This window comes from Doryrhamphus excisus, chromosome 9 (genome assembly GCF_030265055.1).
Source record: "Doryrhamphus excisus isolate RoL2022-K1 chromosome 9, RoL_Dexc_1.0, whole genome shotgun sequence".
Taxonomy (NCBI): Eukaryota; Metazoa; Chordata; class Actinopteri; order Syngnathiformes; family Syngnathidae; genus Doryrhamphus; species Doryrhamphus excisus.
Window position 1 is genome coordinate 7640507 of NC_080474.1, and position 15880 is coordinate 7656386.

The 15880-nt window shown below is 40.2% G+C and overlaps 1 protein-coding gene across 2 annotated transcripts in view; it reads right to left on the reverse strand.

Annotated features, from left to right (window-relative positions):
• The window catches only part of thsd7ba (thrombospondin, type I, domain containing 7Ba), a 234907-nt gene that overhangs the window by 109905 nt on the left and 109122 nt on the right, over positions 1–15880 (reverse strand). For both annotated transcript variants that reach the window (XM_058081143.1, XM_058081144.1), the window contains 3 exons: positions 14702–14950; positions 12957–13126; positions 6292–6450 (listed from right to left, as the gene is read on the reverse strand). In XM_058081143.1, the coding sequence (XP_057937126.1) occupies positions 6292–6450; positions 12957–13126; positions 14702–14950 (578 nt within the window). The remainder of the gene's footprint in view (positions 1–6291; positions 6451–12956; positions 13127–14701; positions 14951–15880) is intronic.

Here is a 15880-nt window from a genome sequence, read left to right on the forward strand (position 1 = left end):
GCTTGCAGCTTTTCGGGCTGGTTTGGGAAAAGAACCAGGACATATTTACTATACTATACTATACGATACTATATGAAAAACCTTGGGTTGATCGATCGCCAATTTCTGTGAAAAATCACATGATCAGTATATGTGGGGGCAGCACGTTAAAAAGCTTTAATTTAAGACAGCATTTAACAAATAAATGGAGTGGATATAATATCATAACATACAGTAATATACAGTACCAGGGATGCACCCAGGAATTCTGGGTCCCATTAAAAAAGGTACCCCCCACCCCGCCTTTATTAATTAATTATTCAGTAAGTACATATTTTTGGGTCCCCTGGTAGACAAGGGACCTTAGAATTTACTCATTAGATTAGATTAGATTAGATTCAACTTTATTGTTATTGCTCATGTCACTGGTACAGGGCAACAAAATGCAGTTAGCATCCAACCAGAAGTGCAATTTTATAAGTACCTTATTAGTAAGTAAATGTAGGAAAATGGACAGATCTATGTACAAACTATAACAGGCTATGACTATAATACAGTGAGGATATGTGCAGGGATATGAATGACTATAATATGACTATTGCAGATTATACAGATTATAAACAGTATGCACAGTATGGATGTGACAATATATAAGAACAGTAATATGTACAGTATTGCAATGAAGTGACTAGAGTATGGCTATTGCAGATTACATAAATTATAAACAGTATGATCTATGAATGCAACAAGATATAACAGTAATATGTACAATAGTGCAATGAAGTGATTGGGGGGAGGGGGCATAGATCAGCGGGGGGATGTAAGTAGTGGAAGGGGTGGGCAATGGGGGTCAGAGTTCAACAAGGAGACAGCTGTTGGGAAAAAGCTGTTCCTGAACCTGGTGGTTCTTGTCCGTAAGCTCCTATAGCGCCTCCCTGAGGGTAGGAGGGCAAACAGCAACATTGTAAATACATTGAAAAATGTATAGTTAATCCATGTGATCTGTATCGGTTTTGGACGATTTCAGTCTTGGATGATTGGTATCGGAATCTGGGGCATAACACCCTGATCGGAGCATCCCGTGTTATAGCTTTATGTCAACAATTGCTTGTTTAAACTTTGTTTTATTTCAAGGTTTTTCTGTATTTTTGCATGTATTGCATGTTTATTGCATGTTGTAATAAAATAGATTGTTGTGTGACCAAACCCGAAGCCTCTGTTTCTGGGGTTCAGCCTTCACACACCCGTAACGCTGCTTATTGTACATTCCAGAGGTTTTCAAAGTCTAACACTGTGGGCCTCCCCCCAGGGATGGAAACAGCTACCACCCCCTAGTTTAGTCAAATGGTAAATGTGAGTAAATAATTAATCCCTAACCGACTAAATAACTAATACCTTGGTTGGGTTCTGTGTGAAAGGGACTATTGAGAGTTTTCAATTCCCTGATGGCTAAGAAAAATGATAGCGATTAAATAATATAAACCTGCCTCTGACCCCATTCCTTGGATATTTCCACTCCACTGGAGCTGCAGCCACATTCATCTTCAGAGATACTCATTTTAACAAAGACCCTGGCATTTGACACAAAGGTCTTACGTTATTTCCTTCCACAGGTGGAACTTCCAATCTGGAGGAGACTCCGTTCACACAAATCACCCCCCACTGTCTACTGCTGTTCTATGAGACGCTGGTTGTCGAGATTAATCTGAGCTCTCTTGCATTAGACATGGTAAATCAGTTACAGTAACCCCTTGCCACTTTGCGCTTCAAATTCCGTGACTTCTCTTGATCAGAAATGTCATTATTAATAAATTGTGCGTTTCATGGTTGAATACAATGACTTAGTCAGAAAATATGGTTCCATATATTTTTAAACCCGAATTAAGTACAAGCAACTCCCAATTCAAGTGACAAATGCTTTATTTTCTATTATTATTTCTACTATATTGGGTAATACGAGTGTAAAGGTGAGTATATGGGTGTTATCCCGTGTCTAGAGAGTTCTAATAATGTTAAAAACCATATTTAGATGGTCATAAAAAGGATTTCTATACTCTACAAAGAAAAAATCATACCGCAAAATCAATATAGGCATGAGTATAACCAAAAGATGGCAAAAATTGATATACCTCATAATCATGCTGGCTTTACTTCAGGCACAGTGAAGAAACAGCACCTATAAGCCCTGTGACCTCAAATAAACCAATTACTAATCAATAATCTATTCAATAATCGTCCTGGTTAAATTCATTTTCCAACATTGCAGTTAAATTTCATGCACAGTGATAATCTGGGGGGGGGCAAGAAAAGCAAGTACTGCTGGGCAAATTCATTGTGTATTTAAAAAGCATGAAGCTGACACTGCATTTGCGTCTTTGATATCTTACGTCAGCTTCTAGCTGTATGCCAAATTTGGACTGTTCACATAAAAAAATTGTGAAAACATTTATGATTGTGGTAAAGCAACACCTTACTTTGAATAGTGTATACATATAAAAAGATATCCATATCTGATTATTATTATTATTATTATATACAGTCTGAATATCCTGTGGGGTGAGGTGTGTTAGGAGTAATCTTGTATTTATTTTATTTTCATGTGAACCAAATTCTCATATACCACAGCTGTAAAGTTTTGTGAAAATGTATTATTATATATTTTATTACTTAATTCAGCTCCTGGTATCTGTCCTATACTCTGTACTCTATGTTTTATTACAATATGCCAAAAATATGTATTGAATATCATACATGGATATAAAATCAACCAAAACATCACTAAGTTAAGGACATAATGGTGTATAGTTCTGGCCTAAAGGGAAGCACTGACCTTCATTTACAACTTAAATTCTCTTTTTTTTGCTCCATTAAATTGTATTAGGCCTCACTGCGAGCGAGTGGTTAGCACACAGGCCACACAGCTAGAAGAAGCTAGTTTGCATGTTCTCCCTGTGCATGCGTGGGTTTTCTCCGGGTACTCCGGTTTCCTCCCACATTCCAAAAACATGCTAGGTTAATTGGCCAATCCAAATTGTCCATAGGTATGAATGTGAGTGTGAATGGTTGTTTGTCTATATGTGCCCTGTGATCGGCTGGCCACCAGTCCAGGGTGTACCCCACCTCTCGTCCGCCTTGAGAATCAAGAAATGCTGACCCATGTCACTTAAAAATTATGAGCAATAAAGCTGTTTCAATAACCATTGTTAATCAGATATCACATTTGCCTCCTCTGGTCGGTTAACCAAAGCAAAACTGTTCCACAAGTTTTGGCCACAATGGTTGACTAATGAGGAGAAATGTACATTTTTACATACAGTACACATGGGTTATAGTATAAAGTATACATGGGTTATTTAAATGTTTCATAGTTTTGTTGTGTTTTTAGATTAGTATATTCAGTTGCACACATTCACACACATAATTTTGCACCACTTTTCAACCCTGTAAAGCAAGCTAGCATGCTGACCATTAGCATGTTAACTTTGATAATATGCTAAAATTAGCATCTTAACATGAAAACCATACTGCATTTATAGGTATACACTTAGATAATTACTATGTTTGGTGTTAGTATGCTAAAAGCTAGCATGCTAGCATGATAAAACTGGCATGTAAGGTCTTTTTTTTGCTATTTTCAAAGATATAAACTAACATAGAAACTGTGTTTTCATGTTAGGTGCTAGCATGCTAACAGCATGTTACCATTGTGAGTATGCTAATGTGGCATTACTGACATTAGAATGTTGGCATTCTAGCCATTGGCTCAGGTATTAGCTTACATAGACACTGAGTGATATCATGCCAGTTGTTAACATGTGAACACTTAGCATGCAAGCTACAGCATTGCAGTTCAGCAAAAGTGTCGCCAGCATTTACATGCAATTCCACAATTGCATATTATAGTAGTTATAATTGTTTAATTGTTTTATTTTTATTAAAAAAAAAAACAATTACCTAAAAATGTCATCCGATACTTCTCTACAAGAGAGGAGAAATATGATCTCAGGGAAGAACTAAACTTGAAACACTTATATGCTAGGACTACGTTAAAAAGCCATAGCATTTCAGTATGTGGAATCAAACTATGGAATGGATTGAGTAAGGAAATCAAACAATGCACAACGATGAGCCAATTCAAGAAACAATACAAGCCGTTGATGTTTGCTAAATACAAGGATGAAGAGTCTTGAATCAGTCATGATGTGCTATATATATCACTATATTGACACTTACTATGGTACACATTATGTCATTGTATGGTCATATCACCTCGTACTTCGGTACGAGGTACATTATTAAAAGGAAGTGAACAAATGTAACAGTTACTGATTGTAAAAGTACCAGATGGAGGGGTAGGATTTAATAAGCTTTGTTTCTTCCTACTCCTTTTAGACATGTGGAACTGGGAACTGATTATGTGATGCACTCAATTGTAATCTGATGCATGTTCAAATGAAATAAAACCATTACCATTATTATTGTATTGACAACAAATGTGTATAATCAATACGTGAAATACAATCACACCATTGCAAGAACCTAAGGCAAACTAATCTTTGATTTGGAATCTTTGTTTGACCGCTGTTCAAAGAGTATTGACATCCTTCATTAGCTCTGGGTCTCGTGAAGCCAACTACAATGCGTCACTAGAGAAGGATGTGCAAAACAGCAGATGTTGCATCTTCTACTCCTTGAAATATATTAATGACAATGTGTGGAAGATGAGCTACCGTGGTCCCACGGAGACCGGCGTGGGCACTGACCTGAACAATCCACATTTCAGTTGCTCCCCGGGGTGCTTTCATGCACATTTACTCAAGACAGGGAGGAGGTCGCACTGCCCTTTTAGCAGAGCACTAACACCCCAACAGCTGTGGCATACAAACACATACTGTACACGAGGTGTAACTCACACTGTCTGTCTAAATGTGATGACACACCTGTGTTCACCTGTGTCACAAATGCACCATCCTGCTGAAGATTTAAGCCTGTAGAGGCAGACACACACACACACACACACACACACACACATTCAGGAAGCATCTTATCTGTTCTTTCAACCTCCTGGGGATGGAGAGCCCAGCCACAGGCGTGCTCTTTCTGGTTTTCATCAGCTGTCGTTTGTTCGTGTATTGCTTTCTTTCACAGCACTTCCTCTCAGGCAGTCACTTACCGACCAAAAAAAATATATAACTCCAACTCTCTACCTTTCCATACCCAATTTTTATCTCCTCGGTTAGCTGGATTACCTCAACAGTTCTTGTTCACACATTGAAAACATGGCTGGCACTCAAATTAAATCATTTGTATGCGGAATAGTTCACAAGGTTGTGTAAATCTTGTCGAGCACATTGGAAGTACTCAGCTCAGTTGCTGTGAGCAGCAGCTGGTTGTAAATTTATAAATTGGCAATCTCTCCAGAAACTCAGCGGTAAATATATATTTTTCCACGGCGTCCTAATTTGCACATCTTGTCCATCTGTACAATTATCTGTATCCATTTGAAATCGTATGAGCTACTTATTAGCTATCTCGGTTTCTTTTCCGATAGTTTGCTTCCATTTCTCAGCCCATCCATCTGCCAGACAGTTGTTGGGATGCGGCATCTTGGTTCATTTTCTGGCATTTTAATACTAGTGCATACTCATCCATCGATATAGAATGGATCCATTTGATGACATCCCTCTTTGTAATGTATAAAAGAGGTATAAAAAGAGGTAAGGGGTATAAAACTGTGAAAAGTTACAATTCATAATATAAATTTAAACTGATTTTAACAAGAAAATAATTCTTTTAAACCCTCTGTAGTCAACCCTTGATTTTGAAATGCTCAATTTTTGGATGATTTGGGTTTTGACATTTTCTGCAATATTTGCCCCTTTTCTCATATACAGTATGCCTACAGAGAACATACTAACTCCTTATTTCTCATTCATTCATTCATTTTCTACCGCTTTTTCCTCACAAGGGTCGCGGGGGTGCTGGAGCCTATCCCAGCTGTCTTCGGGCGAGAGGCGGGGTACACCCTGGACTGGTGGCCAGCCAATCACAGGGCACATATAGACAAACAACCATTCACACTCACATTCATATCTATGGACAATTTGGAGTGGCCAATTAACCTAGCATGTTTTTGGAATGTGGGAGGAAACCGGAGTACCCGGAGAAAACCCACGCATACACAGGGAGAACATGCAAACTCCACACAGAGATGCCCGAGGGTGGAATTGAACCCTGGTCTCCTAGCTGTGAGGTCTGCACGCTAACCACACTTCTATCAATGTAATTTGTAACTACATTTCCGAACAGTACCTTTCTTCCCATGTGGATCTTTGCAGTTGTCATGTACGCAGGCGCCCCAGGGCGACCAGTGGGAGAGCAGGCAGCGGTGTTGGCAGGGGATGGAGCAGTTCTTGACAGCCACAGGAGGTTCCTGACCTGCACACAGACTGGCAGTCACGGGCCTGGACACTGTGCAAACAGAAGGGAGACAGGAGGTTTAAGTCAAGCTTCAGTCTAGGGGGGATTACCATTAGGCAAACACAGGCAATTGCCCGGGGCCCTGAGATTTCCGAGGCCACCCAAACATCTCATGAAAACAGATTTTTAATTTTTTCCATTCGATTTCAAGTACATTCAGTATTACTGTTTTAGTCTTAATTCACCTGCTTAAAACTCAATAAAATGTGTCATCTATCATGATAGATTGGACATGTGCAGATTGATTACAGAAATCGGAAGCAAAACAAACTTGTTGGTACAGTTCGGAGAAAATGGCGTTCGAGAGCAAGGCAGGAGGAAAACAAAACTACCAAGGGTACAAGCTGCAGGATGCAGTAGTTTTAGGGATGAGTTGAGTGATGCGTTTCATCAAAGATGCGAGTATTAAAGCAGTCAACTATATAAAATAACTATATCAAATGTTAATTAATGTTCTTATCAATTACAGTAAAAGCGTTGAGATAATTCACTTATTATGTAATAATAATTCCGCAGGAGCCTTTCAAAGATTTCATCTAGCTCAGGAAATAGGAGAATTCTCTCATATTCACACTTATTAGTAAATGATGAATAATAAGGATAACTGTAACAGATTTCAAAAGCAGGAAAAAATGCTCTAAATTACACACTCGCCTTTTGTTAAAATATGAAATTAAAATGTATTTCTTCTGAATGTGGCGGACCCCAAAGGGGCTTGCCTTGGGCCCCCAAAGAGCTGAATATGCCCCTGGTTCCAGTATACAGTGGAACCTGTAATGCTTGTATTGTACTATGCTAACATGTTACCCATTTTGTCTGCACAGAGGGCGAGAGGTTAGCCTGCAGGCCTCACAGCTAGCGTGAGTTCAATTCCACCCTCGGCCATCTCTGTGCGGAGTTTGCATGTTCTCCCCGTGCATGCGTGGGTTTTTTCCGGGTACTCCGGTTTCCTCCCACATTCCAAAAACATGCTAGGTTAATTGGCCACTCCAAACTGTCCATAGGTATGAATGTGAGTGTGAATGGTTGTTTGTCTATATGTGCCCTGTGATTGGCTGGCCACCAGTCCAGGGTGTACCCCGCCTCTCGCCTGGGATAGGCTCCAGCATACCCACGACCCTTGTGAGGAAAAGCGGTAGAAAATGAATGAATGAATGAATTACCCTTTACAGTTGCTGGGAGCCAAGAAAAAGTTGATACTACATGGATGTGATTTTTAATTAAACATATCTGCCAGTTTAGCGACAGAACATCTACTGTTACTTCCAGCCGTTTGTCTGTCTCCTTGGAGACTTACTGGTTTTCATCAAACTTGGTGTAAAGCTGTAGCGTGGGTAGAGATGGGAATTATTTTAATTTTAGCCCATCCTGGTGCCAAATCTGTACTTCTATTTTAGTTTGACTTTTTCGGTGATCAGAGTAAGAATTTAGATGAACCAGATGAAAGGGATGTCGCTTCAACAGATGGCTGGCAACAAATTGCCAGCTTTCTACATTCCAAAAAGGTGGATCCATACTATTGCAACATCCCACTGTATGATAGAAACAACACCCAACCCTTCATCATCATTTTGGGACCATTGTATTGAGTTGTGGACTCCTATAGAGCAGCTGTATACAATAACTGTCACGTTCGGGCATGGTCATGTAGTGTAGCGACCCCAGGATGCAGAGATGAGGACTAAATTGCAGGTAAAAATGTATTTAATGACTAGGCTATGCAGCAGAACAACTCACTAGCATGTCCAACAGCAAAACGACAATGACCCAACAACCGTCGGGGCGCACCTGAACTAAATAGGCAAGAAAATGGGAAAAAGGTGCAGGAGATAATGGAAAGCAACGGAAAACAGAACAGAGCAACACAGGAAGTGAATACAAAATAAAGGCATGAACCAGGAACTAAGGCAGGAAAGGAAGCTAAAAGAGCTGTCACAAGGGCATAACGCCCACATCGTGACAATAACCAGCACAGAAAGCTATCTATATCATCCAGAATCTACACCTATTTGAACTGTATTTCCAAAACGTTCTGTTTTAATTTATTCCACCCATAGCCTGCCTCGGAGCACACCCACTGCGCTGTGATTGGTCACAGTGCAGCAGAGTGGAGAGGAGGCCTAATGCATGGGGCACACGCATATAACAAAGCTCGGCTCATTGTGACGTCAGAAATAAATTTGGAAGTGAGTGGCTCGCACCATCCAAAACTACTTTCAGGGCTCACTTCCAATTATCTGAAACACTGACATCATTTAACATGATGATAGAACATTCTAACAACATTCTCAGGTCACAAAAGTGGATAAATCCTAATAGGATGAATAAGAACTGTGATTGGCTGGCAACCAGTCCAGGGTGTACCTCGCCTCTCGCCCAAAGACAGCTGGGATAGGCTCCAACACGCCCAACACCCTTGTGAGGATAAGCGGTAGGAAATGAATGAATGAAAGAATCCGACAAAACACAACATGGCACATCGGACATCGCCGAGAAAGCACACAACTTGAGGAAGCAGGGACATTTTCAGAGATTCAGAACAAGGAACAGGGACACAAATGGCACAATTTAAAAGAGTGAGTCTACATTCGGGCGGCACGGTGGGCGAGTGGTTAGCGCGCAGACCTCACAGCTAGGAGGACCAGGGTTCGATTCCACCCCCGGCCATCTCTGTGTGGAGAGACATTCCAAAAAATATGCTAGGTTAATTGGCGACTCCAAATTGTCCATAGGTATGAATGTGAGTGTGAATGGTTGTTTGTCTATATGTGCCCTGTGATTGGCTGGCGACCAGTCCAGGGTGTACCCCGCCTCTCGCCCGAAGACAGCTAGGATAGGCTCCAGCACCCCCGCACCCTCGTGAGGAAAAGCAGTAGAAAATGAATGAATGAGTCTACATTCACACTGCAGGTCCATAATGGAGTTTTTTGCTCATACTATATGTGAGCTGTATTATTTTTTTTTTACATCAGTGTGACCAATACAATAATTATTTTTCTCAAATGTGACTCAGGTCTAATTTGTATAAGAATCCGATACGTTAGTTACTGGAAAGTTAGCTACCTTTTTTTTGCTTGACAGCAATGCTGACTTTACCAGCTCAACAAGGAGTGCAAGCCATGTGCTGAAAGATTGCACAAAAAGTACAGTTGCCCTCTAACCAAAATTTCAAATCGGGCATCAGACCCTGCAGCGTTATAACCACGGGTGTGTTTATAATGTTAATGTTGGCGCATGTGCCAGTATGGAACACAGTTTGATATGCATCCCTACGCTTGGGTACGGAGGGAAAACCAATCCAAAGTGGGAGCAGATCTATGGATGATAGCAACATTTTTCCACCGGGATAGGGTGAAGAAGACTCAGTATGTTCCCTTCCACTAAAACAGCATCCACTGGAAGCTGGGATTCCATTATCTCTGTTGGCATGCATTCTCACTTGTATGAATGTAGAAACTGACTGTACAAACTATATTAATTTAGTCTGTGGCTATTAAAATAGTTGGTAGATTAAGTTAACCAAAGTACAATGGACTTCTATGTATAGAAAGATCAGATATATCTCTATATTTCACTTTCACAGGCATTCTTGTCGGAGAACATGTATAAAAATTGCATCTTTGGCTGAAGTGAACACTAAAATACAATATAATTCGAGACATGATGTGACTCTTTCAAATAGCTGACATTATTTGTAGACGAGAAAACCCACAAACCCATGGGGGTATTTTTCCCTGCCCACAATACAGTTTGTATTTAATCTAATATTCCAGTTTGATGCACTTCCACACATCAATGAATATCAAATTTCCATTTAAATGAGAGCCCCAAAGAGAGATTCGGCAAATGTCCTTCCTGCATAATGTCTTCTTACTGCGAGTCGTTTTACACGGTGTTTGATCTCCTGTGTAAAAATGACATGCATGCTTAAACACATGGATAAAGTGCATATAACACACTTATCGCCTTTGTTCCTTAAACTGCGGGTGACAATTATAGCGCTATAGATGCCCAACAGCAGCAAATTGTTTTTCAAATTAGTCAAGGAGGAGTGCATTGTAGGCAGCCACATTGGTTTACATCAACAGGAGCTGCGCCGGTGCTGTAAACATTGCAGCTTACGTATTGATCTTTGTCCTACACATTAGACCACAGCGTTGACTCCACTAGTGTAACACACACTCCAAGTACTTTAGTTAATATCGAACCATGCACTGCGGACGCTGGTTGAATGTATCTTTATGTTACAGTTGGACATTTGTTTAATAGTGACTATTGTCCATGGGGAATCCTTAAGGTGAGAACTACTTGCCCGAACTTGCCCCATGTAAAATGAAAAGACTGCCATAATGATATCATATATCAATATATGCTGATAATTCATCAGATAATAGTACTGACGCATTGTATTTGGAGGAATGTCTGAAAAATTGTGATGTATGTTAACATGGCATGCCATACTACCTTACACATCGGAGTCGTAGTAAGCAGTGATATTTATAAGTTGTGCACCACAATGAAATACTAATACTAATAAAATACTTGTTTAGGAGGCAGTGTTTCATCAGTTTTTGGTGTTTTCCTTCAGAAGTCAAACGATCGCTGATTGGTTGATCGCGAACAACAACGGGTGTGGGTAAAACTCGGACTGCGGACCGCGGTCTAAATAAACGATTCTGATTGGTCCATTTCAAGATTTGCAAGGATTGGTTTACCACCAGAATTACACAGTCAGTGTTTTACCAACACCCAACAAAAACCGCTTTTAAAAAAACTCTTGGCAGTATGGCATGCCAAAGTGCACTTGCCCGACAGGAATATCACTGATTGGATTTACTTGCCCGAATTTTGTTTTAACTTGCCCCGGGCCATCGGTACATCGTTATTGTTGAGCCCTGCTGTACATTTTTGGTTTTACAGTTAAACATTGGTTTTTGATGAAAAATATCAGCAAACTGTTTCCTCAGTTTTCGCCGTTTTGTTGACAAAGACGAGCCACTCAGACATTGCCTTTGTGTTCTTCATTCATTCATTTTCAACTGTCTTCGTGCGAGAGGCGAGGTACACCCTGGACTGGTGGCCAGCCAATCACAGGGCACATATAGACAAACAACCATTCACACTCACATTCATACCTATGTGGGAGGAAACCGGAGTACCCGGAGAAAACCCACGCATGCACTGGGAGAACAAATTCCATACTGAGATGGCAAAGGGTGGGCTTGAACTCGGGTCTCCTAGCTGTGCCCTGTGATTGGCCGGTGACCAGTCCAGGGTGTACCCCGCCTCTCGCCCAAAGACAGCTGGGATAGGCTCCAGCACCCCCGTGACCCTTGTGAGGAAAAAGCGGTAGAAAATGAATGAATGAATGAAAAACACATTAGCTGGGGCGTACGCTAACGCCGGTTCCATTGGAGTCTCTTTTCCCTGTAGCTGTATCGTTCCATGAAATCAAGTGCCCAAAAAAAGCACCCTGAGTCCATGTGAGTGTATTGTTATGTATTATTTAGGAAAATTAATTCAGGTTTTGTACTATTTGATTTTGGAACAGAAGTGATGGACGTAAGGGACAATGACTTCCGGTTATGGTTTCCATTTTGTTAGCATGCTAATAGGCTGCTGACAGGGACATTTTGTGATAAAAATACGTTGTGAACACACTTGAATGCCATATTGTATGCTAAATTGCAATATTTCTTTGTGCATTTTGGACACAAACTGAACAATATGTGCAGACAATGCATACGCCAAACGAGCTTCCAGTGTAATCGGTCCACTGGTTAGCTCAGCTGTGTTTTCCAACAATATTTCAAAATGTTAAATGGCCGTTCTTTTCTTGTTATGCTGGGCAATATTCAACATTATTACTTTCTATTCAAATATGTATCACAAACCACTTTGCTCATGTGAATCATTTGCTTGAGTATCCTGCTAAATTGTTTTCTGAGCTTTATTGTCTCGCCGGGCCACTAGCATGGCCTCAGATGTTTTCTTCTTCTCACAAACAAGCCCCTGAAGACGTTCTGTTTTTATAGCAGCTTATCCATTGAGGATGGACGGCGACTTTAAAAGCTGAGTTTGTACAAGATTTGTCAGGCTTTCTTCATCCCCAACATGAACAAAATGATGGTATGCTTACATAAAGCACTTTTTAGAAATTGATGGCAACTACTTAGTGCTGCGCTTGTAATGCTTACAGCGTCAGCACTGCTTGTCTTGCTGTATGGAATAAACAACAGTAACATTTAAAACTATACCATTTATCTATTCTCATGCCACACAAGGGTTGGCTGTCTCTCAATGCGGATTAAGTTTTAAATGAAACTGCTTCGCCAATGAGTAAGTAGCTGCCAGGGGAGTCTACTGTAGCTGAAGATAAGCCCTTGATATACTTTGAACATGCTTTAAGCTTCACCATCACTACTACTTCTTTATTCTTCACGTCTGCACGGACAGGATGTCTTTGTTCATCTGTGATGACAGTGAGTTTGTCATACCCTCCTTCCTGTGTTTTGGAGCTGAGTCGTCAGCAACTTGAACACAGTAGGTCTTCCTGGTCTGAATCCCTCCTCCGCAGAGACGACTAATGTTTGCAAGATGCCGGTCCAGCTTGCACAGCAAAGGTGCAACAAGACATTCGTCCCAGTCAGTGGTCCTCCACTCGTACCTGAAAAGCCACACATACACACACATATTCGGTATACAGTATGATATTTTAAATATCGTTGTACTTTTTAACTAGAAGAAGGGGTCATACAGCCTGGATTGGTTCCCAGCCAGTAAAAGGACATGTATGGCAGACTTTCCAAGATTTTTCAATGTTACCATGACACCAAAACATGCTAATTTAACCAATTCCCACAAACTTATGTCCTGCAACGGATGCAGTGTGATCCTGGTCAGTGGCAGGGCTAGGGGGTGGCCCGGGCCACCCTTAGCCACTTGCCAGCCCCGACAGCCGAGGGACAATTTTGACAAAAACAAATAAAAACTCTGTGGTGTGGAATAAATCATGATAATTCTAATAACTAAGAAAAAAAATTGAATAATTGATGATGTCATCGAGACATTTCAGGTATCAACCAGTGCGTGCCACTCCTATGTAGTAATGGGTAGTAATGGCTCCGCTACTAATCCCGGCTTAACTCGTAATTGTGAAATACTATATACAGATTTTTTTTTGTACAATTGCCATATAAATTGTATTTATTGAAAATAAATATTTTGGATTCTTTAAATACAAATACATGACTTGGATAAAGAACACTGATATAAAATTTGTAAAATCATAAGGTGATGCAAGGTTATTGAAAAAAAGCCTGAAAATATTGCAACTTTTGTGCAACTTGTTGACAAAGTTGGTGAAAAAAAAGCACGCAAAATCCTGGCGAGTCTAATTATTGGAGAATAGCCGCAATAGATGCTTTTAACAATGCTGTAACAAAATCTGGCATTTTAGATCATTTTAAAAAGCGCACAAAATTCTGGAGAAACTGATGTCGACAAACACGCATCCACATTCACACGCAGACCTTTCGGTAATCGTAAGCCTCCAATTAGCCTCACAAGCCAACATACCAGAGAAAAGCCCATGCAAGTATGGTAACAACATGCAAACATCATTCTAAACCAGAACCATCTGGCTGTGAGGCAGGCGTCCCTACCATTACTGCCTACCACCGTTTCTTTAAAAAAAATAACCCCCTAAAACCACTAAAAGAAACATTAAAAAATGCAAATCAAGGAGGAAGGTTGCAGTAACTTTAAACAAATGTTCTCACTTTGCCGTGGCAAGTGCAGTGCAGCAAAAAGCAATAATATTTGCTGAGTTTTTCCAGAACAACGACCCTAGTAATCTATCAAATGCTTATTTTCTGTAATGAGTTTTCCCCTAATCATGTAAATCCTTTGCTCTGAGGCGTTCCATGTAGATTTAGTAAATAAAACAAGATCTTCTAGCAGAGAAAAAAAAAATGCTTGTCTACTGCGTGTAATATTACCTAAGGCCTAACTTAACCCAAACACGCCTGTAACAATGGCATCCATACATTTCACGCCTCTTGGGTCACAATTACTGCATGCATTCACATTAGACTGCTCAATCTTATTACAACTCATTAATTTTACTCTGAAACCAGAAATGCATGCGATGCGCATTAACATCAGAAAAATATGCATGGTTTTGTTTCCGAGAACAGTGAGCCAAGTGGTGATAACAAACATGTCCATAAAGAAGTACTACCTAGGACAAGGTGGAAGTAAATCCCCCATGATGTTGCAAGCTTCTTTTTCTTCAAGGACAGAACATTGTTTCCCCCCGCCCACTGGGATCTGTGTCATGACTCGTGACCGCAGACGGTAACCAGGAGACAGGTCAGTGGATTGGCAGGTCTTGGAGCAGAGATTCCACGATGACCATTCAGAAGTCTGACAGTCTTTGGGCATCACACATGCCTGGAAGGTCACAAGGGAGTTGTACTTGGTGCAGAGGCTGCAGGTTGAAAATAAAGGAAATGTATAAAACAGATTAAAATGATTATAATATACAGTAAATAAATTATGTTTCTTAATTATGCTCATCTTTCGGCCCTGTGTATTGAGTTGTGGACTCCTATAGAGCAGCTACACACGATAACCAGCACAGAAAGCTTTCTAGATCTGCTCCTATTGTAGCTGGATTTCTTTCGATTTTGTGCTTCCCGAGAAAACTGACTGTTTTCATGCGCACTCCGCTGTAGTGCTCACGAGGACTTCCGGATAGCTGCCGAACCCAACTTTATAAAGGTTAGTCGATGATTTATGTCCACTTTTAAAATACAACCAAGCCCATATAAGGAAGCCCTGCACTCTGTGACATCACAGAGAACCAGTGGTAGAAAAAACTCTCTGAAAGAGAGTGTTCAAACATCTTCTATGGCTCACTTCCAAATCCGTAAACCTCATTGTCTGAAACTTTGGCATCATTTAGCATGAAAATACAAGATTGTAACTACGTTTATAAGTAAGATAAGTGGAAAAAGCATATTTTTAAAAATATTTTTTAAGAAAACATCAGAAAACATAAGCAAGCAAGAGACCACTGCAACTCTTACATATTTTTCCGACCTGCTTCTAATTACTTTTGTACAGTGCCATACACAGAGCAAAAATGCTGACTTGATGAATACAAAACATGCAGATTAGTGATGTAATTACAACTTCTATTGTTTAATTCAGACTGCTAAATTAGCTTGGTTATTACACTGGGGCTACAATGCTGATTTGATTTGTTAATTAGGCAATAATTGGAAAAAACAGAATGAAACAGAGCTCTAATGGGAACTCTTAAAAAAAAAAACTCAAATTCCGATTTAACAAATCACAGAGAGAAAAACACTTAATTGAGAGAATTTGAATGGTGTTTTGATGAAAATAAATTAAA